Source organism: Scaptodrosophila lebanonensis, unplaced genomic scaffold (assembly GCF_003285725.1).
Source record: "Scaptodrosophila lebanonensis strain 11010-0011.00,11010-0021.00 unplaced genomic scaffold, SlebRS2 tig00000089-arrow-pilon, whole genome shotgun sequence".
In the NCBI taxonomy this organism is placed as follows: Eukaryota; Metazoa; Arthropoda; class Insecta; order Diptera; family Drosophilidae; genus Scaptodrosophila; species Scaptodrosophila lebanonensis.
In genome coordinates this window covers 5,715,598-5,740,488 of record NW_022060565.1, presented here as the reverse complement: position 1 = coordinate 5,740,488, position 24,891 = coordinate 5,715,598, and the positions used below count along the sequence as shown (strand labels likewise).

Genomic DNA, 24,891 nt, shown 5'->3' with positions numbered 1-24,891 from the left:
TTGAGTTAATTAGGATTGGTTATATTTTTTTAACGATCTACTTAATTTGCGTCTGCTCTCTCGAGGTTCTCAATTACAAGTGATTCGTTCATCCTCCAGTTCATTCATCGGAACAACTTAAATGCTATCGGTCTTAAATACTAACTGTCGGTTAGTTATCGAGTTCATATTAATACCGCTTCTTCGCTCAAGTTTAATTTTTTTTTTTTAAATGAAATTCACATCTTTTAGGTTTTTGCTTTTTAACGTAAAAACACTTGGAAAAACGTTGTACTCTTTATGTGTATAATTATTCCATTCCATTATTCCTACGCAGTTGTTCCTCTCATCAACGTCCTTTGCGCGCTCTGAGCAGTTCGATTGCAACGTGTGTGAGCTGCGACAGTAGCAGCGAGCTGTTCGAACAAGCTGTAGGGAGTGCGGGGGATCGAACATCCAACGGGTCACACAGAAGGGCTTGACAGAAGTGCTATCAATTGTGCTCTTCAATTTTTTAATTGTACAAGTATTTATCTATGGATGTGTGCATACATTTAATTATTATGTGAAGCGTATTTCGTGATTAATGTCTGAATCTATTGTTACCCAATATTTCGCACTCATGCAATCACAACCGTAACTTGAACTCTCCATTGTGCCCCGAACCACACATACACGCACAGTGGGACACATGCGACCAAAGGAAAATGAAATTGAAAATGGTTTATGACCTCGCCACGAATTGAAATTTTATGCAACACGGCACGCAAAACAAAGCGAAATCAAATCAAAAGGCAAAACAAAGTTTTACTTTCAAACACTTTTACTCTCAATTGTTCCCAAAAACAAAAAGAGTTCATATTTTTACATTTTTATCGCTTCACCTAATGTGCGGGCTATGGGGTCGGGGCAGCAGATGAGCCTCCACAAGCAACAAAGGCAACACCCGTTGCTGGCCTGCTGGCTTTTATTGTTGGAACAATGTATGTATGTATGTATGTATGTTGGCTTGTTTAGATATGCGAGAGCTTTTTTTTTAATTTTTGTTTTTATCTTCAGTCCATGTCTGGCCTGTCAGCCAACTCTGTGGTGCGCATATAATATTTTAATTCAATTTATAATGTCGCTGCTAAGCACGCAACTTTTGCGATCGCACGCATAATAAGCCGCTTAGTTTGCGACTCCACATTCCCACTCCCTCCCTTCCCACCCTGTCCTACTCTGACATGCCTTGTACGTTCCCATATGCGGTTTTGTCATTTAAATCATCATCACATCACATCATCATCATCGTCATCATCATCTGTGCTGCAGTGCGACAGATTTAGTTATACTTGTAATGGGACTGGCATTATGCAAGCAGTCAAAGGGCGTGCATTCTCCAATTTCAAGCCAATGAACCCGCCACACCGCCCCCGACCCCATCAACCTAAGACAATCGATGTACTCAACGCTGATAAGTGCAGCGAGCAATGCCGCATTGTGCATCACATATTGGCGGCAGTTGCCACACATTTAAGCGGTTTGCTGCCAACGAAAGTGAGTTGGCACCTCAACCTCACAAATGCCCTCACCCGCATCCGCATCATTGCAGATACCGTTACATTTGGTGGCAAGATCCGTTTATTCAGCCTTTACCATTAGCCGCAAACCGAAGGCTATGCTATATTTTAGAGGGTATTTGTCAAAGAAGTAAAACTATGAGCTATGAAAGAGTTAAATATTGTTCACATTGTTTGTCCACCGTAAGACCGTATTATGGACGCTTCAGTTATGCCCAAGAAAAGATTGAAGTTAATGAGCTTGATAAGAAAGAGCTATTCCCTAATTTTGAAAATAATTTGAAAACTAAAAGCAAATGAATATCAATTTATTGATGTTGTGGAACGACAAATTAAATTACAATTCAAAATTAGAATATATTAGAATAGCGGCACCATTGCTTAGTTTGGCAAATTAAAGTCATACCTAAACTTAGTTGCTCTGAATAAACCGGGTTAAACGATATAATTGAAAAGTAGGCTCTTCTGCAGCATAATTTATGAAATATTACGTTAATGCTATAAAATAACTGCACTTTAAAATATGAATGATTGTTGATTAAGCCCTAAAGCTGGTGCTGTTCAAAATGTGTTCAATTTTGCGTAATTTGCTTGAAGATCTTTGCCCATTCCCATCCCGATTAGAATAAACCATCCATGGCAGCCGCAAACCCCGAAAGTTGTTCGATTAAAATAAAAAGTAGCTTCTGTGAAATCTCAGGTCTATTTGTTGCCCCAAAATGTGTACAAATTGTTAACAAAGCTATATCTTGAAGCCAACACGGTTTCTTATTTCTAATAATTTATACAAATTTGATAAACCCAACTATACAAGTAAGTACCCTCTGCTTGTGAAGCAGCTTTTGTTTCATGTTTTGTAACACAATCCATGCACACGTCTGTCTGTCCATCGGTATCTAAATGTTGTCGTATTTAGGGCACTTCCTTGCCAGAGCCTTGGCTCAGATTACAGCGCCAGCTGGGGACTGTGTGCGTCGGGCCCCCTCCCTTCCCTCCCCCGGTCCATATTTGTATAGTCATGGTAATTAAAAAATGCGAAAGAAACTCAACTCACGTACGGCTATCTCCTTTGGGTCTTTGCAGAAAATCGATCCCTTGACACGCATTCAAGAGGAAATTAAGGAAGTCGTGCGACGCGAGGAGGAATATCGCCAGCTGGCCACGGAGCATTCCAACACGACCGCATCAACAACAACAACAACAACAACAGCAGCAGCAGTAACACCAATGCAGCTACCCATGCTGGTCAGTTCCGCCCTTACCTCTTTCTTTGTCCCCCGATAATACCAAAAGAATGGCTTAATGCAATACCTATTGTTGTTACCCTTCCAGAAAGTCGATCCCTTGTCACGCATACAGCAGGAAATCAAGGAGGTGGAGCGACGCGAGGAGGAGTACCGTCAGCTGGCAACGTCGAGCGCAACCCCGCCACCCATACAGGTCGAGTTCGAGAGCTACAACGGCAATGTGGAGCGGGCCAACAACAATGCTAACGAGTCGGACGAGACCGATCAGGGAGTGTTGGTCACTGCTCAGCCGGCGGCCATACAGAGCACAACGTTGGATGCGCTGCTCGTACCCGTCGATCGCTCGCCGTCCAATACGCCCTCGTTGACCTCTAGCGTGAATAGCAACAAGGAGGAGAGTCTCGACGAGCATCATTCGGACGATTCTGGCATATCGGCCTCCTCGCTGAGCATCAAGATTAACATCAACAACAACAACAACAACGGAATTGTTAAGCCCAAGTACAACAACAACAACAACATCAGCAGTGCAATACTCCGCGAACAACGCTATATTGGTCCCAATTGCTATAACCTGACGCCGGAACCGCCGCAACAAAAGATGATGACTCGCACCATATCCACGCCCCAACTACATGGCTTGCAGCAAAGGCGCCAGTTTGCCTTCAATGGCTCCACCAAGGGTGTCATGCAGCGTTTCATTGCCTCGCATGGAAAGATGACCCTGGGCTCTGGTTCGGGCCTGAGCCCATCTCTGAGTCCCATGGTATTAAGCAATGGGCGCGTCTCTCCACTGTCTCCAGCTGGTAATGGCCAGATTCCGCCACTGAAGCTAAACACTCGCACGGCCTTGGCCTTTCTGGAGAACGGAGGAGGCGGCGGTGGCAGCTCCGGCGGTGGTACACCCGGGGCCATGCTTACAAACACTCTGTCGCCGGCGGCCATTGAGCGCGACTCAGAGGGTAGGCCGCTGCGTCGTGGCTACGTGCCCGTCGAACAGAAAATTCAACGCGAGCTGCAGGATCTGAAATCGCGTGAAACGGAGCTGAAGCGCTTACGCAAGCTCAACAGGCAGAATACCTTAAAGCAGTCATTGGACAAGCTGTAAGTGATATCCTTCAGAATGGAGGGGCTTAGTAATTTGACAGGCAAAGGTAGCTCATTTAAAAAGGGAGTAGAGGAATAGGCACGCTTCACTGCAAAAAGAAATGCAATACTTTAGTCTCAGAGCGCAGGACCTAAGAGTATGGCGACCCTAGAAGTCTATGTTGCTATAGAGATGGATCAAAAAGAAATCAATTGTTGGTACTGGGATTGCATTCTATTAGTTGCAATGATTAAATGGCCATATCCAATTCCCATCTGAGATTCATGTCATAGAGTGTGATTCCAATAGGTATTACTATTATTACATTCGATGGCAACCAGCCAGCCATAGCGGCTGTATCCGTCGCTATACTCTGAGCGCTGATGTGTCGCTGGCATGGCTGGTCACTCAGTAAAGTCGATGGTAGGTGGTAGTCGGCTTTTGTAATGGAGGCCCAGGAATTCGTCAAACCAAACAGCTTAATGACGCCTTTGGTAAATAATCTTCCCTGGGTGCCTGCCTAACAGACTTTCACAAATTCAGTCTCCGCTCTAGACTCTGCGGTGAGGACGACTTTCCAGAACATGACAAAGTACCTTCTACAACTCTTGACTCAGTAGGGAGCACCGAATTTGTTCTATTAAATAGCCCTCCCGAGCTCACAAGTGGAACTAATCTGTCATTACCTCGTATCCCTTTAGACAACTGAGCACCGACGATGAGGCTGATGCTGGTGATGGTGACGATGACGAGGATTCTGAAGTGGAGCACTGTTATGGCCCGGGAAAATTACGCAACGCACAGTCGACTCTGGAGCTGGATAGGTAAGTAGACAGTCAAATGTGAAACTGGGGAATCAAATTGTTTGCCTTCTTTTGTAGCAACGACTTGGAGCTGGCCTACAAGACGTCGGGCAATCGCAGCCTAAACATCAATGCCCAGAGCCCGTCCGCTGGAATGCGACCGGCCATGTCGCTGGCTCAACTGTGTGACCTTACGCCCGAGGAGGCTCCTTCTTCACATCGCCTGATTGCGCAGTGGGAGAGTCTGATAAAGAAGAACGCCGAGGGGTCTATTATCGAGGCGGCTATTTAAAACGCTGCGACTAAGCGCAGAACACACCAAATTATTATTATAATGCCTACCTTTACTTATACATATACATATTTTATAACGCAAGCTGTCCCTTGTCCTACTTTCGTTTGTTTATTTTTGTTTTCTTTTTTTTTTTTGCTTGATATATAATTGTAAGTTTTGAGTTCCCCGGAGTGGGTCGCGTTAGTCAACAGCAAAGAAGAATCGAGATGTAAGAGGGAACAGCAGCTAGAATGGGATACGAGTGGAGAGAAGTATTAAATGTTCCGAGATCGAGTGAAGGATATGTCAGACCTTGTGCTGATATTGACCCACAAATGTATAAAATACATACAATCTATCCAATCATTTTTTTATACACCCTGTTAGAGCTTAAGTAACATCAACGAATTATTCTTAAACGAAACGAACATTTTGCATGTACTTAAAAAATATTTTCTGCAATATTTTTCTCTTTTTTTTTGTGTGATTAATATGTGTCTCTGTACTATAAAATGTTGAAATCTGTTGTATATAAAGTTGTCCATTTTTAAGTGCAGGAGCCTGGACATCTTGCACCATAATTTATTGAAATCAACTATAAATATACGTTCTACATACGATATACGATGCTACCAATATGGGAAAATAAAAACATTTCATGAAAATGACAAACTTTATGATAAGTTTCCATTTCAGTGTACGGTTGAACGGGTGGGAAGGCTACTAAAATGGGCCAAAAAGAATACAATTTGTGAATTGTTTGTTTTTTTTTTTGTTGTATTTTTATTTTTGTTCAAAAGTTTTCAATATTTTTATTAAATACATTTCGTTCATTTGTTGTTGTTTCTCTTCTGCGTTTTTATTTTGTATTGAATTTGTATGCATATGTTGCTGCTCATTGTTAAATCTCTCGTTTGTTGTTGCTGTTGTTAATTAGTTGTTGTTGGTTTATAGTTAAAGATGTGTTATAACATACGCGCGACAGCTATTATATGTAAGTAGTTATTACAGTGCGTTAGAGAACGACTCTAGTTGGAGGAAGTGTAGTTGGAAAGAGAAAGATTTCAAACATGCACAGTTTTAGGCCATGTTCACATTACTACTTTTGGTTTTTAGTTTTCGGTTGGTGCTGTACTGTACCTATCAGCTTCTGTCTGTGTGTTAACATGCAACCATCCTACATATTCTCTCTCTTTCTCTCTTGCCCTTTCTCGCTTGCTTTGTCTTTAGTGCTACGGAAGCCTCAAAAATGTTGCTATGGTTGTGTTTTTTGTTTTTCCTTGTTGTTGGTTTGGTTTTGTTACTATATATTATTGTTACTGTACTATAGCTTAAAATTTATGGCAAGAGAAAAAAAATGTATTGCGACAATAAAACATAGGTACGAGTATGTTCTCACTATATACAAAAACAAAAAAATTCTTGTACGACTTGGCCGCTGTTTTATTTAAAATTTAAGACATTTTCTTTTTTCGTTAATATACTGTGCTTGTTTGTTGTTCACACTGACAAATGTAAACTATTGGTAGACACTGATTGCTCGGTGTAAACAGCCCAAAAATTTGGCCTTACTACAAATTTGACATATGTATGTATGTATATACTATATGTTGTATGTTTGTATGTATGTACTGATGGTTCCTTATGCTGAATGTATGTATGTATGTATGTATATATGTATGTACGTATGTATACACAATAAACTATAAATAATAGTTAACTGAATGCAAGCCTTAAATCAGCTTCAAAGTATATTGCACTGCGTTGAGAATTGCTTAACAATTTAGACAACAAACAATGGAACGAAACTAATTAAAAGTGTACAAATATTGTTTTACTAAATGGAAGTATATAGTGTAATAAAAATACATACTTAATGCTTTGGCACACTCAAAAAAACAAAACATATAAAACTGTAATTTTGACAAATCATAGAAAATATAGAGTATAGAAATATATATATATACCTTTATAAATAGAGTTATACATATTGCACATACGCTAGCTGGCATATTGACTTTGGAACAGAAAACTCACATAACTGACAAATAGGCGCAGTTACAGATTTAATTAAGCCTTACACTTTTCTTTTTGTCATTTTTCATTCTCATTTCATTTCTTTTTTGTTGGAACCAAAAAACCATTGACTGCTCTTTAAATATCTCGTATATATGTATGTATATATAGAAATATAAATAGTAAGTATATATAATTTTTAGCTTTCATAATATAGTTTGCCATTTGCTCTCTACACATCATAGCATTATGTAATTAGAAACTAACACTTAAAACCGACATTTTTTTCATATGTGTTGCTATATCCTCCATCATGCATCGTCCCCTGTCCGGACGACGACACTATGTAACCAAAAAGCGCTTTGAGCGTTTTACTTGCATGCCTGGCCTAAAACTAAGAAAAAAAACCGGATCCGAAACTGGCACTTCTTCGGCCATTACTAAAGTTATTCATACATAGATATAAACATGTATATGTAGTATATGTTAGTTTTGAACATAAAATTAATCAACAAATTTCTTAAAGTTGCTTGCTAAAACCTTTCGACAGTGTTAGTGTGAACGCACCCCAAAGCTGTCACACTCGATGGGTGTGTAGACAGGTCTTTGGGCGTAGCAGTTTGTTTCAAAGACTTGATAGGTGTGTATAGGTAAAAGGTAAATATATGCATGAAATATCGGTAAATTTAACACTATACATGCACACAGGCACATATAAATATGTATATATGTATGTTCTACCATAAAATGCTAACCAAAGGTGCGAACGCACGTGAGTTCTCTGCTGTGTCTGTGTCTATGTGGCGTGCCTCAGTGTAAACATGTTCAAAAAACAAAATGGAAACGAAACAAGAAAACAACTCCTCGTGCTATGGTTTTGTTACTGTTGCTGTCTCTCTTTCTCTCTTGAGATATTACACCGTATATACAAGCACTACCCAGTATATATGTACGTATGTTTCACTATTTATATATGTTTTCTACAAAAAAACTTGCTTTTTGTGAGTGCCTTTTTTATTTCATGTTGCTGGTATTGTCTGAAGTGCTACGTACTTTGAACGCTATACTACTTGTAGTTCGTGTGAGTTTGTGTGTGAGTGTCCGTATGAAGTGAAAAAAAAAATTGGAAAAAAACTGGAAAAACAATCGTATTTAAGATTACAGCATATAACTAGTGCATATATGTTCATATGTTAATATTGTTGTCTATCTGCTATCAATATGTGTTTCTGTTATGCATGTGGTGGCTTCGTTTACACTGAACTTTTGGCGGTGTGTGCGGTGTGTGAACACCGCCTAGGCCTAGTCCTAGGCCTGGAGCTAGACTGGCGCCAAAGTGCTCGCTGTGTATTCTATCCTATCCTATGCCTATCACTAAGTGCACAGTGATCCTCCCATCACACTACCACTACCCAAAACTAAGCTATGCTGCACTCTGGGCGGCGTCCGCTTCTCCACCTTCTCCACATTCTCTCATTCTTCTCCCGCCTAGAGCAGCTGCGCAATGACCGGCTCGATGAGGCACATGTGCTCGGCACCGCGCACCGGCAGCCGATTGAGGCAGAAGTGCCTAATCATGTCCGGCACCGTCTCGAACGGACGACTGAATTGACCCAAAATGTATTGACCGGTTTCGTTGCGTTGAATGCGCATGTGCATGAATCCTTTGGCTCCTCTGCAAATCAAAAGGAAGACAAAGCGAGAGAGATTAGTTAGAATGGATGGGACAGATGGATAATTTGTAATTGCACCCACTTGAGGGACAACGAGTAGTCCTGCTTGGTAGACTCGCAATTGCGCACTAGAAACGAGCCCTCGGCCAACGGACGTAACGTTGTTTCCGCCTCGATCCGTGTGATGGCACCATGGTACCACCTGAAATGTGAAGAGATCAAGTAATTAGCAATACTGTTAGAGGAAAAGGATGTTTGTGGAACTCACCCCTGGCGCTCTAGCGGTATGGCAACATCGATAAGATCAACCGCCGTCACATAGCCCTGGCAGAGATTCATGTTGAGCTCCTTGTTAGTGTTTAGGCCGCGCAGATCCAAGCTGCCAAACTTATTGACCTGACGCGGTTCGTTGAGATTAAGCGTTAGATTCTGACGGAAAAGCGCCGTATCTTTATAGGGGAAAATAAAAAAAAAACTTAGTTTAACACTAATCCCTTGTTACTGGAGGACATTGTTAGAATTACAAGTATTAAGAGCTCCATATGAATGGCAACAACTTAAATGCTCTGTTGAAATACTAAAAGCTTCCTCGTGTCTTTGCGGATTCGGGTACAGGATTCGAAAAGTATGGAACCTAATAATGTTGCCTTGGGCCTACGGATAAAGCCGACAAAGAAACGTTGGCTGGAACCCACTTACCCAATTTGCTGGCCAACTTTTGCTCATCTCGCATCGAGTGGCTGGAGGAGGCCTGGGAAATACCGCTGGACTCGGTGCTGTGCATCAGCAAGTTGTTGATTTCGGCCTGATTGGCACGCAAGCGTCGCCGTAGCTTCGGCATGTCGAAGGGTAGATCCCCCAGGTCGACGGAGGTGGCACTGCCCGAGGTGCAGGCCGCCTCCTGCTGCAGCGTCTTGCGGCGTCGCAGCTTGGGCATGTCGAAAGGTAGATCGCGTAGGTCCTGCGGCAAGTTGGCGCCGCTGCCACTGCCGGTGGCACTAACGCTGGCGCCGGTGCTATCGTTGTGATGTTTATCCGCCGGCGCAAAGTGCAGCTTAGGCAGCGTTAGTCGCTGCAGGCCGAGACCAGGGGGCTTGCCATCCTCACGGGAATGCAGCGAGATGCCGCTGTCGGAACCAAGCAGCTCGTCGGCGAGATGCAGGAGCGCCTTGTTGGGTGGCGGTCTTTGGCTGCGCTGTTGCTTCTTGAGGCCCTCCAGCTGGGTGCCTGCATTAGCGTTCGAGACGCTAAGTAGCTGGGACGCTGCCGTTTGCGAGACCATTACGTCGCTGGTTTCCTCACCGGTGGCCAAACCTGCTACTTGCTGGGCGGCTTTCTGTTGCTCTGACGGCTCTGAGGCTGGCTCTTGGGAGGACTTGTCCGATATGGGACTCAGGATATGCAATTTGGAGTGTAGAACGACGGGGGCGCGCAGTGGAAAGGCCATGCTGGAGCTGCCCGCCGACTCAGAGCTGTGCGAGCTGAGGGAGCTCGAGTGACGCGATTCGCTACTAGAGGTGCTACGGTTGCCCTCGCTGGTGCTCGATCGCAGCGACTCCATGCTGCCACCACTACTCGATGTGGCAATACTCTCTGTTGAGGAGTAGTTGTGAGCACCATGGGCGTGCCGTCGTCGGGCATGCCCCTGATGGCCTGGACCGTGGACATGGTGGTGGTGGTGCTGGTGGCGCTGCTGTTGTTGCTGCTGCGAAGTCTGGCCGGAGCCAGCGCTTCGTCGAAGCTCCAGAACACGGCCGGACTCGAGGACAAACGATCGTGGACGGTTGCTGCGCGCCACCGCCGCTGTTGTGGTTGTGGTCGTGGCCCCCGAGTTTCCCGAGTTTGTCGAGGGCGGATTAACGTAGGCGCTGTCGGTGAGACTGGTGTCGTTGCTGGAGGCGCATTGCGACTGCTGCTGTTGCTGGCGCAAGGACGTCTGTAGTGGCAGTCGCAGATCGCGCAGACGTGGATGGGCTGGATTGGCAGCGGGCAGGTTGGGCGCACTCTTGATGCTGTTCATGTAGTGGCGCTCAATGCTACGCTCATGTTTGCCTGGAAATTTCATCGGCAGCGGCGCTGTGGAGGGCGGTGATGGCGTATAACCCCGCACCGGTAGTTGCTGCGAACTGGTGGCGGTCTCTGCTGTTGCCGACGATGTTGTTGTCATCGTTATCGGTGCGTTTGTTGCTATTCCAGCACCACTACCTGTTCCTGTTGCATTATTTTGCGGGTCCAACTGTAACTTGGATAGTTCCGCTTCCACGACAATTAGCGAACCACCGTTTCCCGCCGTAGTCGGTGTCGCGGCTGATGCTGTTGTGGTTGTCGTCGCCTGTTCTTGGAGCGCCTGATTCTTGGAGTTCTTTAAACGCTTGCACTCGAGACGGCTCTTGTGGTGCGCGGACTTATGGGCTTTGCTGGCCTCGTGGACATGGGCATGAGAGTGGCCATTGCCATTACTCAGCTGGAGCAGCACCGAGTGATTGGTAATGCGGTCCACCTCATCCAGGTCATCATCTGACTTCGCTATGTTGCAGTCGAAGGCGGTTTCGTAGATTTGCCGCCTACGGCTGGACATGATGTCGTACGCTTCTGCGTCTTGTTCGTCTCCCTCGTCGTCCTCTTCGTCGTCGTCAGCGTCGACGTCGGCGTCAGCGTCGTCGTCCTGCTCCTCCCGCTCGTCGTTGCCGTAGAGATCGATTGTGTTCACAGAATGAGATTTTGGGGCACTTAAAGACGCCGCCGTCGGCTGTTGCTCGCTGTTGGGCGCACACTCGGCGCACTCGTGAACGCCATGGGGATGCACATAGAAGATGCTGCGTGGTCGAAAGTATTCCTCGAGCTCATCGCCCAACGATCCGGCGGGTGCGGCAACGCAGGCGCACACAGCTGCTGGACCCAAAAGGCGATGTGGCGGCATCGGCGCCGCGTCGGCGTTGGCGTCAACAGCGGCGTTGACGAGCTGGTCAGCGTCAGGTGCTGGAGGTGGGGGTATCGGACAACACTTCAGCAACTCCCCCTCACCGGCGTCGCAATGCTGCAACTGCAATTCGAGCGCCCCACTGGCACTGCTGCCGACCCGTTCGAGCGGCTGGACGTTGCAGGTCTTCCTCACTAGTGCCAAGGCACGGGCATGCCACTCCCGGCGCTTCAGACACTCGCTACAGTCGGATTCCTCCGAGGTTGTGGTGCTAGGGGTGTCGCAACGTATGATGTGCACACCGTCCTCGGTGAAACTATAGCGCTTAGGTGTGTCCTGACCCAAATCGCACTCGTCCCTCTCACGCTGCAGCTGCTCTGGCACCTCGTCTAGCTCCTGGCCGTCGTCCTCCTCCTCGTCGTCGTCTTCGTCGTCGTCGTCCTCGTCCTCGAGCTTATCTTCGTCGTGGTCGTCGTGCACCTGCGGTGCATCCAAGCTACTGCTCTTGCGGTAGGCTCCGTGCGCGCTGAGAGCCGGTTGCGTCAGCTGCGGTGGCTCGCTGGCTGTGGATTGGCGACACTTTTGTTTCGCCTCGCGCTCTACTGCCGCAGTACTAAGTGCTGCAGCATCTTTGCTATCCTTGCCGGTGTCCTTGCCGGTGTCCTTGCTCTTGAGCAGGTCCGAGTAGTAGTAGGGCGACGGCTGGCGCTTGCTGTGCTCCGCTTGGGCGACCGTCAATTTGCGCGGACTACGCTGCAGCTGCGGCGGCAACGGACGCACCAAATCATCCGATATGCTATCCGGCGAATTGAGTTCGGCCGCTTTGATGCCGCCGCGCTGCTGCTGGTGCTGCTGCGATGTCGGTGCTGGCGGTGCTGGGGGCACTAACAAACGCTCAACGTCTTCGTCTGCGTCGGCCTCGTCCTCACTAGACTTGGGAGCCGAGGAATCTGCAAAGGACAACAATTGTTGAGTTTCAGCTTTTAATTGAGTTGCGGCAAAACGCGAGCGTAAATCGAATTAGACAGCCCGAGGCACAGCTTGCAGTACAGTACAGTTTGCGGCAACTGGTGCACTCTATTAGGTGCTTGACTGGCTGCCAACCACCCAGCCTCCAACCTCAAGCATCTCCCCACCCTCCCCTTACCCTTCGCTTCCAAGCTACCAATTTAATGCTTCGCCAGTTTCACAGCCGCAGTAAAAGTTGTCGACCGCATACTGATACGTAATTTAAAAAGAAAAATTCTACTTAATTTTATTTTAGGAAACGGTTTTTAAGGCTGCCATCTCTTCTTGCTCATGATGGATGGGGGGAAGTTATATTCCATCTCAGATAGAATTTAGTATGGGTTTTTTAAGCCTTTCGAAATTGAATACAATTCTAAAATTGCATGGAGATCATAAAAAATGTGTAATCAATCTGGAAGCTTATTGATTTTAATAGATGTTTCGAAAGGATTTTATAATTTTATAAAAATACTTAGAAAGTTTAGAAATGATTATAAAGTTTTAAATACTTGTATGTATAAAACATCCGTCTAAAACGTCCATAATTAACAATTTTTAAAGGTTTTTTAAGATATATAATAAATCGTAAGAAATTTACTTATACAAGTATACATATAGGATTTACGTAACTAACTTGCTGTTTCTGGAACTCTAAAAAATGACTGCCTCGCCATTTTCAATTATAAAGATCAGCACAGTTCTCTTTGAAATTGTGTTCAGAAAAACGAAAATCGAAAATGCAACAATATGATAATAATATCGAACTTATTTATCGATAGTAGCGATAATCTATTGAAGTTTCGCAGCTTTCTTTTCAAATTTGTTGGAATCTATTGAAGTTCCAATAGTATAGTTATTTTGTGTGACGCAGTTATTAAGAAAAGGCTAACAAAGTATGGAATCAAATGTATGGAATGATATCGATGCTCTTAAATCGGCTTTTCTTCTGTTTGAGAAAGCAATCTAAAGAGATTTGGAAGTTAAATTTTTCGAGGAGCATTGAACCAGTGTGCTGAGGACTTTATAGTAGTTATGGCTACTGCCAAGTGTTTCTAATTGCCGCTAACGGTTGCTGGCTGGATAGCTGGATGGGTGGATGGCTGACTGGCGACCGTGTTCGTGCCACGGCTAACTGGCTGGGCAACATGTTGCACATTTACGCACACTCACCTGAATTGTAATGACTGCGTTTGTCCTTCTTGCTGGGATGGCCAACGGTGGCGCTGCCGTTGGCGTTGGCGTTATTGTTATTATATGCGATCTGTCTGGCTGGTTGGGGTTGTTGTTGTTGCTGTTGTTGGGCCTGATGCTGCTGCTGCTGCTGCTTCTGTTGGGTGGCACGTGGCAGTGGCAGCGATTGTTGCTGTTGTTGCTGCTGTCGCTTGTGGTGCGGAGCGACACGGCGCTTGGCCTTCTTGTGGTAGACTTTTTTGTGCTGACGCGTATCCTTGGGATCCGAATAGCCCTCAATTAGCTTGACGGAGGCCTGCTTGATGTTGCTATTCGGCAGCGGTGGATGTTGGAGCGTGGCACGTTGGCTGGACTTTGTTGGATGTAGGTGTTGCTGTTGCAGTTGTTGCTGCTGCTGGTGTTGCTGTGTAGCGGCCGGCAATGTGTTGTTGTTGTGGCTGCTTAAAATAGCCACTGCCGCATGCACTTGACTTGGCAGCGTTGCTAAAGGCGCGGGTGGTGGTGGCGCTTGTGGTGGTTGTTGCTGTTGCTGCTGCTGTTGCTGCTGTTGCTGTTGCTGCTGCGACTGTTGTTGGGCTTCGGCAAATGGTAGCTGAAAAAAACAAAAAAAAAACAAAACAAAAACATTTACATACATTGAATGTATTGCTGCTAATTTGATTTGCGATTCAATTTCCCTTTTCGGTTGGCATTTAATTGAAATTGCGTGGCCATTTACTGGTTAGCATTTGTGGGGTTTCCACACTTGCCCCCACTCTCCCCCACTTTCCACCGCCAATTGTGCTTGCTCGGCACTTTCAGGCGGCACTGCTTTTGTAACTGCAACATCAGGCAATACACTCTGGTACATACAACAACAATAATAGCAACAACAGCAAATTATATTAACAAGGCATTAATGTGCACACATTATAAGTTGTTGACAAGCATTTTCCTCACCATCCGCCCCACAAACTGCCATCATTTGCAAGCAAGGAATAAACGAACCCAAATATTCACATTATTATTTATTATAAAACATAAATTTCCGGCACATGAACAATGTTTACCAGTAGTTGTTGTGGCCGTTGCTGTTGTTGTTGCTGTTGCTATTGCTATTGCCTTTGTTATCATGGCAGACGGAAATTGATGTTTGCATCACAACGGAACAACAACAAGCAATGGAGAGCTGACAGAACAGACCATTTGGGGTCAGGTGGACTGGTTGGGCTGGTCAGCTGCTGTGGGCCGAGGGGGCCAGGAGGAGGCATTATTCAGTTACCATTGTTAGCCACAAAATGCGAAAAATGAGGCGAGCATTGAAAGCATTTTTAATTGAAACTCATAAATTAAGCGTAAACTGTGCGCACACAGACCAATGCAGGTAGGAAGGGAGAGGAAATGAGGGTGCCAGTGCACGATGCAGTAAATTTTATGGGCTGAGGAGGGGGCTGCTTTCAACTGCAAGTGCTGCTAAACATTTTTAATGAATTTGAACTTGAAACCCATGCAATAAGGTGCCCAACTGCTCAGCCTCTTGTGGTCGCCATTGGCAACGCACCGTGGGCTACATCCCCACTTTGAGCTGATAAAGAAAATATGTTTTTGAAATGGTAACACATTGGATAATACAGGGATGTATCCTCTGCTTCGAGGACTCCGTGTTACTAACTGGAATTAAATTAAAACATCGCTAATGCTTGATATTTTATTGTTAAGTTACTTATTGATGATGGCTTGGCTAAAAGGGTTTTCGAAATCTTAGAGGAATTGAAAGAACAGGTCGACGCTGACAGATCTTTGTCAAGTTTGCTATAAAAATGTTTTGGAAAGATAAGGCAGGCAGGGAGACTAAAGCTCGTCGTCCTGCTTAACTGATATTAACACTGAAATTTCTTAATCAAAGCAGAAACGCTTACCAATAGCTTCCGCTTCCAATTCTCAATTGAAATTGTATTACAAATCAATATTAAGATACTGGTTAAAGGAATTTAAATGTGTCGAAAGAAGAAGTTTTTGGAATAATTACAATCATTCCACAGATCATTTTCAGCTTTATCTATTTATCTACCTGTCATTCAAACTAAACTCACATCTGTATTTCCTTCTATCTAGTATTTACACATTATCTCTCGACTTACTACATATTTGTGTCGATCTGTTTATTCATCTCTATATCTGTATATCTATATTTTTCTATCATGTATGAATATTCATTTATATAATATTTTTCACCCATCTATTTATATATCTATCTACCTATCTATTTACCTATCATTGAAATTATAGTTTTATCTATCTATCTTTTTATCTATTTACATATCAGCTATCGAATTATATTTGTGTTGATATATTTTTCTTCTAAGCTTTGCATATATTTATCTTCACACAGCCTGAATACATTTAGGATTAATTATATGCATTAATAATGTAAATAAATAAATAATATATCTCTATATCTGTCTTTTTATTTATCAGTCTGTCATTTTGTCTATCATGTAAGTACATCCACCTAATTCTGTTTTTACACGATAGATTGTTTCCAGAAAGAACCGAAGAAAATATGTGATTGATAAGGAACCAATCCTAAAGAAATATATATGAATTGTGTAAAAAAAGACCGTTTTTTAGTTTTCTATCGAACTTTGTGTATTCTCTTCATCTATCTAACTTTCCATAGGGATCTGCAGATCACTTTTCAAGACTTTTCGCAATCGAGCGATGAAAGCGTTCGCTTACTCCACAGTACTGCTCGGAGCTCGGAGCTCGGAAACTGCCGCCGTGGAGCGTCATTAGGGCTGGCAATATTGCTGTTAGCCATAAAACTCACTTCATGCCTATTTAACCCCACAGAGGAGAAGTGTAGGCAAATCAAACCCATAGCTTAGACAATACAATGGCCATATTGATGAGTATACGGCAAGGATGATGATTGCAATGGTGCGTGCTGCTGGGGAATGGGAAAGATACTGAGTACTGAGGTCTGGATACTGCGAATGTATCTGAACGTGTGCCAACGGCTGTGGCTATGGCTATGGCTGTGGCGGCCCTTGAGGGTGCGCAAATATATTGCTCTTTAAATATTTGCTTTTGATTATCAATATACTCGTGCATGAGTATGTATGTTTGTATGTATGTATATTTCTATATATACTGTAAATATTGTAGCTTTGGTCGCATGCACGATTGGCGCTCACAAATGTGTCTTCAATCAAAACGGCAACAGGCTCGAAAGAAGGGTGGGTGGGAAGGTGTCTGGATGGAGGAGGCCCTTGGAACACGAAGCCAGTCAACCAGGCGGTTACTGCTTGGAATGCGGCATTAGGACATGCCAGACAAACTACAATCAAAATTGTTAGACGGCTAGCTGTATTCGGAAATAGTGTGCGTGTATATGTGTGTGTGTTGTTATTACTGTTATTGCTATTATTGCTATTGTAGTTGTTGCTCTGACAACGTGATTTTTATGCACACGTTAATGAAAACGTTGGCAGATGATGACGAGCGGTCTGAAGTTGTTTTCAAGCAGATAGAAATATATAGGAATGAGTGCGGAGTCACATGAATGATTGTCTGTCTATCTTGCATTACACTTGAAAAAAATACAAAGACTTCTAGACTAGATATCTAGTCTGGCTAGCACACCTATAACTCATCTTGTCCAGAAAAAAACAGTTCCCTGAAACAACACGGGTAGTCAATTAAAACTTCCTTTTTAAGCTCAAGGTTTTCAAGTATCTGAGAGTGAATTTGTAGATAATGTTCCCTGCCTTTCCTCTCCTTTCATCAAATATTTAAATGCGAACCACTAGAATTGGTAATAATATAGATTTACAAAACTATTATACAAGATTCCTGCAAGCATTAATTTAAAATGAATTTAAGACATTACGAGTATTAAGTCTTTAGGCGGTTAGTCTGCTTGCGTACACTATAAGTAAGATGATTCAAAACTTCCCTCGGATAATAAATTTTTTTCAAATTCCTCTATTATAATTTTTATTTTTCCGCGTGTTGATGCGCCTTCCGCTATGCATGTATGTATGTATGTATGTTTGTGTGTATGTAGTTTATAGTCGTTGTTATGCGCCGTTTGGCATTCCAGACAAAGTGGCGTATGAGCAACATCTAAGCTCGCTAAAGCTGCTATTGCTTTAAGTTCTTTTGTTGTTGGGCAAAAGCATATACCGAAGTTATTGAAATAAACAAAGCGACAAACATGCAACATCCTAACACACACTCATACATACATACATACATACACACAAGCACACACATATGCACACAGTGGTCGGTGTGGGTGGAGGAAGTGCATAAAAAACGTGCCCTGACTGCCAGGCGAGTTTTGTGTGTTGCCATCACTGAGTTATCGTTGATATTACTCCATAGAGGATAATAGCAACAGTAAAAGGCACGCTGACTCACCGAAGCCCCACATGCCCCCAAACTCCCCCCACACTCTCCCCACACTCCCCCCACTCCACTCTATTCGTGCTGCGCACTTCAAATCCAGACGACGAGGCGACTGTGACTGCGACTGCGACGCCAACGTTGAGCTGCATATCGAAAAATGTCGCGCTCGCCCCCATTATAAAACGTGAGTTGCCGCCAAAAACAGAACATGAACAGCAACAACAGCAAAAACAACAACAACAACAACACATTGAGTATTTATATTACACGTACACATACGCACACATGCCTCACTGGCTTCCTGGTCTACCGACTTTCTCTCCGCCTCGCTCCCTCTCTATCTCTCTCCTCTGCTCTTCTCCCACCCGCTCAGCGCGTCGTCTGCCTAACTGTTTACGCAAAACAAAAGTCATAAGATAAAATTACATTAATAACTGGGCGCAAAAAAAAGCGCAACTCATGCAAGGGCCAGAGCGAGATAGGTAGTGCTGGTTGTTGCTGTTCCTCATGTGTGTGTGTGTGTGTGGAGCACACATAAACACAGGACAGGCGCTAAACGCTGTCGCTTTGGGCCATTTGTGCGGTGTATAAGAGAATATGAGTAGTGGGAGAGATGATGAGCGCCGAGCAACGGGAATGCTGTTGGCTGCTGCCGCGCTTTAAGTTCTGCTGCTGGCTGTTGAGTTGTGATGATATTTCATCAACGACGAATTAAAGTTAGGGTATTAAAGTCGAATGACTACTTATTAAAAAGGAACAATTATTTTTATAGAAGTATCAGCAGGTGTTGAATTTTAAAGACTTGGTTTTTTTTATATAACAGGCAAATAGAAGCATCTCCGATCGCATGTAGTATAAGAGTACTACAAGTATGTACAAGTATATATTCTTAATCAGTATTTCGAAATGAATCGATTTAGTTATGTCTGTCCGTCTGGGTGAACGCCTGGATTTCAGAAACGGCTAAGCCCACATTAACCAAACTTGGCAAGTATACTTTCATAATCGCAAGACGTTAGAAGTTTATTTTAATGTTGATTTTGCTCTCTCGTTCCTTAACATTAGGAATGTCCTTAGTATTGAACTTAAATAATAAATTGAAAAGAAGATTACTAAGCCTTCTTCTCTATTCAATTAAACACCTATGGTGTTAATTAATAGTTTTACGCTTTGGGTAAAATTGATTTAATATATGGCAGCCTAATATTGAAATACGTTTAGTTCGTAACAATATCGTTCTCTATAAGTAGAAGCTATTTTCTTTAAAATATATCTTCTCAAACCTTCATGTTTATTTCACTAAACTGTGATTAAATCACTTCCAATATATTGGTTTTTTGGAAACTATACAATTGATCGAACACATAGTACTTTGATATACTTACGCTTAAAGTATTCATATACCTTAATGGTTTGCAATATTGTAAGACTGGGAAATACTAATCTGTAAATAGTATATTTACAAGTGCGCCAAATGCTTTTGGGTAGATATTATTTTGCCTTTTTCCTTTCCTTGAATTTTTTAAATCTTGCTTTTATTTTCAATTATGTTAGAATTATTTTATTGTTGAGTCACTCGAAAGTAAAAAGCATAAGCCATTTACTCGTCTATTTCAATTGGAAGAATGAACATTTTATTTTCGGTTTTGCTTGTGCTACTTATTTAAGCTTAGCTTTAAAAAGTGATACTTTGTTTGATGGCAAATAATTTATAAATACAAATAAATAAATATAATCTCTTTACGCATTATTGTGAAATATTTTTCAATATATTCACCAATGATGTCTCTCTCTTACGCGCCCACAATAGCATTTTAATTTGCTAGCTCCACGAATATTTTCGGTATATTCAAAATCTCGTATCGCCCTCATTTTATCGCAACAAAAACTGTAAAAACGTAATGCGATAAAGCTGACGATTCTTCATGAGAGCCCTTAAAATACTTTTAGTTAATTAAATGCGCTATTAAGCAGCTTATTGAAAAGTTTCGAAGCGCTTGGGAGGGCAGTAGTGATATGTATATTTATACGAATGTACAATATGTTTAGTATGTATTGGTATCACTTCATGGGCTATATAGAAATGAGTTCACAGCACTACATAACACTCGTTTATGGCTCTCGCATGCCGTATAGCCTGTGTACTCGTATAGTGGCCGACACAACACACAGAATTACAATAAAAATTCAAGTATTGTAGCACACAACATTTTTTATGCTCGTTGTGGCATTTGGCATGTTTTGTTGCATAAGCGTAGGCGCGCCAGCTTTCGGTTTCTTTTCATTTCATGTTTGTTTTTTATTTTTAGTGGCAATCTACACAGGGGTGCAGAAAACAATACAATACAGGAAATATTTCGCATGGTAGGGTAGGTGATGGGGAGGTCATAAAAACATGGCTGCCAATTTTGTGCAATCGGCAGCCCTTAGATGTGTGTGTCGGGTGTGTGTGTGTGTGCTTGGTGTGTGTGTGTTTGACTCGGCAGATAGCGCGCAGTCAAATGGAGCAAAAGATTTGCTTGGCAACTCGGGCCGTTTGATTTGTGGCTCATAGCTGCAGGCTGAGGTTTTCTCATATATCTTCTTGTTTCTCTTCATTCTTTTTTTTGCCTTTTTATGACTTTGCCATTGGGTTGCTGTTGTTGTTTTTTATGCTGCGGCGATTTGCTTTCTTTTTTTTTGTATTTGCAATATTTAGCCAATAGCCCAGGCATTGTTCAAGTGCCGGCTTTGTGTGGCCTGCAGCGGCAAACAGAGATCTGGCCCCGGGTCTCGTTATGTGCCCATTAAATAAGCAAAAGCTTTTCATTAGAGCAACGCTGCCGATGACGAGCCCCAGCCCAGCTCTTTCCAGTGGTCTTTCTTTGCTGCTACTGCTGCTGATGATGATGCTGATGCTGATGAATCTGCTGCTCATCCCGCAATGCTCGTGCAGTTTATCAATTAGCCGAGGATGCTGCTTTTGCTGGCGGCCGGCATGGCAGTTAATTGCTTTTTGCCTTCAGCCCCTTCAACCCCAACCCCACCTCCAATCATTACCCACACTCGCTCTCCATCTTCAATCAATGCTCGCTGACCATACTCTACTTAAAGCTTTAATGCAAATGCATTGTTATTGTGTACTCACAAATTCCGCCTGTGGACTTGGCGCTATCCAATGCTCTGGATTTGTTGGTATTGCCTCGGCTAGGCAAGGATCGAAACTGGACGGTCGTTTTTTAACGAAATCTACGGGCAGGCTGTAATCATCACAGATGGCAATCTGAAAAGCACAAAGAAAGAGAGAGGGAGAAAAAGAGAGAGAGAGAGAGATAAGTATAGTGTGAATGGGTGAGATATATAGAAATACTATATACAAGTATACAAAAAGTGAGAGAACGAGCTTCGGGGCACACACGCAACACCTGAACAACAATTCAGGCTAAAAATAACATTTTTCAAGTTGACGCAGCTTAAAAGCAAAGCGCGACACGTGTGCCAAGTGGCAGGTGGTTAGATGGTTGGGTAGTCGGGTAGTCGGTTAGTCGGGTGGCTGGGCATATTTTTGGTAGAGCTGCGAGGCAAGAAACGCAAAAAACCGTAGCATACACATAGGCGCCCCCCTCGCCATTCGCCCCTAACTTTTCTTCTCCTCACGTCCACCGTCTATCGTTCACCGTTCAACATTCAAGATTCGTTGTGTTTGCGTCATCAAATGTGTGCAACAATGGCTAAATTACAGTTACAATTAAAAATGGCGTCGCTTTGAGACGACGCTGCCTTGTTTGGCAACGTCTTTTGTTAACTGCAACAGCAACGGCAGTAGCAGTACGAACCAGTACTTCCACAATGGCGTTGAATGTGAAAATACGAGTATCGCATCGCATTGAAGCCCAGCCATATGCTGAGTTCTGCATTTTGCAATTAACGTTAAGTGGGCACTTTGAACTAAATATCCCCATCTGGTTTCTGAGGGAGGGGACTGAGCCAGCTCATTACCAGATTCCTCGCCCTCAATAATATACCAAACTTCAGAAATGGCTCCAGAATATTCAAATACCTTTAGAATTTTCATTGGCATTCCACAATTTAAAATGAAGGCAGAGTGGACTATTTTTGAATAAAATTATTTACTTTTGCAGTTAATAGACAATTCAATTTAATTCGCCTTTTGCAATAAATGCATCTTTCACTTTGCTATAAATAACTAAGTTTATAAAATATTTTGCGAATATTATTCATAGAAACAAGCAAAAGTATAACAAATAAAAAGGCTCGAAGAGTAAATATTAAATAGAAACTTGATTGCAGAATTTAACTATTCCTTTAAGCTGACTCTGAGACGTATTAAATAAATGAAACAATTACCAAATGATAGCCAATAGAAAGTAAATAAATTTATTACATAAAGTGTCGCAAAAAACTATCATACACAACAACAATAAAAACATATGAAATTAATTAAGCATAAATATTAATCACGTTATCACAATAATGACATCAGCCATAACTAAGACAATATTTGAAATGAAACGCCGAATGTCAACTAAGTTTCTAGTTGCAAAGGTGTTATTGCCCTTCAAATGCAAGTTTTTAATAGGGTTTCGGAGCACAACTCAAGCAGTGATTTGTGAGAACATTTTGGTAGCCATATAGCTTTTCTAACCACATCATACCCTTAAATTATGGCCTTGTGTATAAGTGTATATAAGTGCTGAAAAGTCCGAGTCGGTTGTAGAATCAAAAGGCTGCACGAGGTCTACAAATTGAATATCAATTGAATATGTGGATTATGGCTATATAGTAAATGGCCCGTAAACATAGGCACTGAGCTTAACTATTTAAATAGGTTACTGGAGTGCACAAAAGTTCATCGAATGCCACAAATGCCCGCTGCTGGTTAAAATATATTTTCAGCGTTCGTTCTCCTTTATAATTGAGTCAAGGGTCGGGCAAATAGGCGGTGCAGTTGGCCAAAACCGCAACACAATGCCACAAAATGCAATCAAAGCCGCGACTAGCCAAACAAAGGCGTACCCAAACCAGCAACCAACCACCCAACCACTATATACACATACATACATTGAATAGCCCAGCGCCACTCTTAGTTGCAGCAGCACGCGTATCTGCATTCTTCCTCGCATCCGCATCCGTTAAGTGTAACTTGAAAGTAAGCGCCGGCTTGGATGCCTCAAAGTACAATCGCAGGCGATAAAGTTCACGACAATTGCGGCAATACCATTCGTAGTGCTGCTCCGACCGCCGCAGCTCGCGAGCCACATCCCCTGGGATGTCGACGCAGCTGCCGTGGTAGCGGCGGGCACAGGGACCGGCACACACCACGTAAGTCTCGCCCGCCCTAAAATCAATCCAGCAGCGACGACAGAACATGTTGCTAATAATTTTTGCTTGCTATCGCTGCTGCTGTTGAAAAAGAACAGCGACGCAACCATCAAGACGACAACACTTAGGAAAATTACAAAATGTCGCCGTCGACTTAAGGAGTTAAGGAATCACCACAGACTCGATTCGACCCGACCCGACCCGACTCGAGTCGACTCGATTCGACCAGACAAGACAAGACTCGGATGCACAGGTGTTGACACGCGAACGCGACGCACTGCACTGTGGCAAGGTGCCACCGCTCCGAGCTTACAGCGCAAGCACTTACTGGGTGAACGGACGGTCGGACGGATGGTCGGACGGATGGGCGGACGGATGGGCGGACAGAGGGAGGATAGATACTATGGAAAACAGCAACTATGTAAACTTTGCCGACGGCAATGATTTTCAATTGAAAGGCCACTGAAAGGCAGTGGGTTAGTACAGATTCGTAAGCACCTGAGCTCGTATTCTGCGCTACAATCGTGGGCATGATGGGGGAGCTGAGAGCCTTGGCAAATCATTTATTGAATGTGAATTGTAACTCAGTTAAACGACAATGCTATTTGAGTGAAAGTAATTGCAGTTCGAGCTACGTTGATTGATTTATTCGATTGACCAAATGGCAATTATAGTTGTGATAAGAATAACAAATAATAATACAAATAATAATTGCAATTATACAAAAAATACAAAAATTATAAGAATATATACAAAATTTGAGAAACTATTTGCCGCTAAATATATTATTATTAAGCAATAATTCAAAAGAAAAGAAAAAATACTTTTACAAAAGAACACTTGAGAAAACAATTCATTTAAGTTGAATAATTAGTTGCCATTTTCATTTAAAAAAAAAATTATTTTAAAAACTAGAAAAGCTTTAAAATAAAACTAACAAGGACGGATTCAATAGAAATGACAATTGCAAGTATTTATTGTTGCTTCTTAGCGCGACAATTTCGTAAAATGTTCAATAATTCAAGGTATAAAATTGTTGAAAGAAATTATAAATATTATTACTAGCAATATAAAATGGCAAGCTAAAATAGATTTATATCAAAAGAATACGAATTAAAACCAATTATGAGACTAAACTTGCAACTTTTTTCCGATCTGTCAAGTAAATCACAATAAAGCGTACTCTGGACCAATAATTAATAATTAACTATTAAGTGACTTGATTAAATGCGATTAATTTAATTTCTGGCTTATAGGGCATACATCCGCGACACACAGCCAATACGGAGGAAACATTTGAAAGGCTCGCATATGCAAGTGCAGTTCTCCCAAACACCCACACCCACAACCCACGTTAATATCCACAGGCAGGCACAGGTAGAGGTGGACACAGATGGAGGAGGTACGCCCACAGAGT

General features: G+C 42.9%; 2 protein-coding genes across 2 annotated transcripts in view; one reads left to right on the top strand and one right to left on the bottom strand.

Moving 5' to 3' along the window:
• Window positions 1-5,624, top strand: part of LOC115626762 (homeobox protein 5) — a 32,380-nt gene extending 26,756 nt beyond the window's left edge. Inside the window, exons 3-6 of the mRNA XM_030522219.1 lie at window positions 2,625-2,786; window positions 2,874-3,892; window positions 4,577-4,699; window positions 4,757-5,624. Coding sequence (XP_030378079.1) covers window positions 2,625-2,786; window positions 2,874-3,892; window positions 4,577-4,699; window positions 4,757-4,970 — 1,518 coding nt within the window. The 3' untranslated portion in view covers window positions 4,971-5,624. The remainder of the gene's footprint in view (window positions 1-2,624; window positions 2,787-2,873; window positions 3,893-4,576; window positions 4,700-4,756) is intronic.
• Window positions 5,625-7,109: 1,485 nt separating this feature from the next.
• On the bottom strand, window positions 7,110-23,588 carry LOC115626724. The gene is made up of 8 exons (XM_030522170.1): window positions 23,322-23,588; window positions 21,280-21,414; window positions 13,740-14,352; window positions 12,042-12,511; window positions 9,341-11,954; window positions 8,910-9,090; window positions 8,724-8,843; window positions 7,110-8,643 (listed from the first exon to the last, which is right to left on the bottom strand). Exons 1-8 carry the CDS (start codon window positions 23,520-23,522, stop codon window positions 8,457-8,459), a joined length of 4,521 nt encoding a protein of 1,506 aa, XP_030378030.1. The 5' UTR covers window positions 23,523-23,588; the 3' UTR covers window positions 7,110-8,456.
• Window positions 23,589-24,891: the final 1,303 nt, after the last annotated feature.

Coding starts and splice junctions, on each gene's coding strand:
- LOC115626724 (XM_030522170.1), bottom strand. CDS start 23,522: ATGTTCTGTCGTCGCTGCTGGATTGATTTTAGGGCGGGCGAGACTTAC. Junction 14,353..21,279: donor CAAGTCCACAGGCGGAATTT/GTGAGTACACAA, acceptor TGTTTTTTTCAG/CTACCATTTGCCGAAGCCCA. Junction 8,644..8,723: donor GACTACTCGTTGTCCCTCAA/GTGGGTGCAATT, acceptor TTTGATTTGCAG/AGGAGCCAAAGGATTCATGC.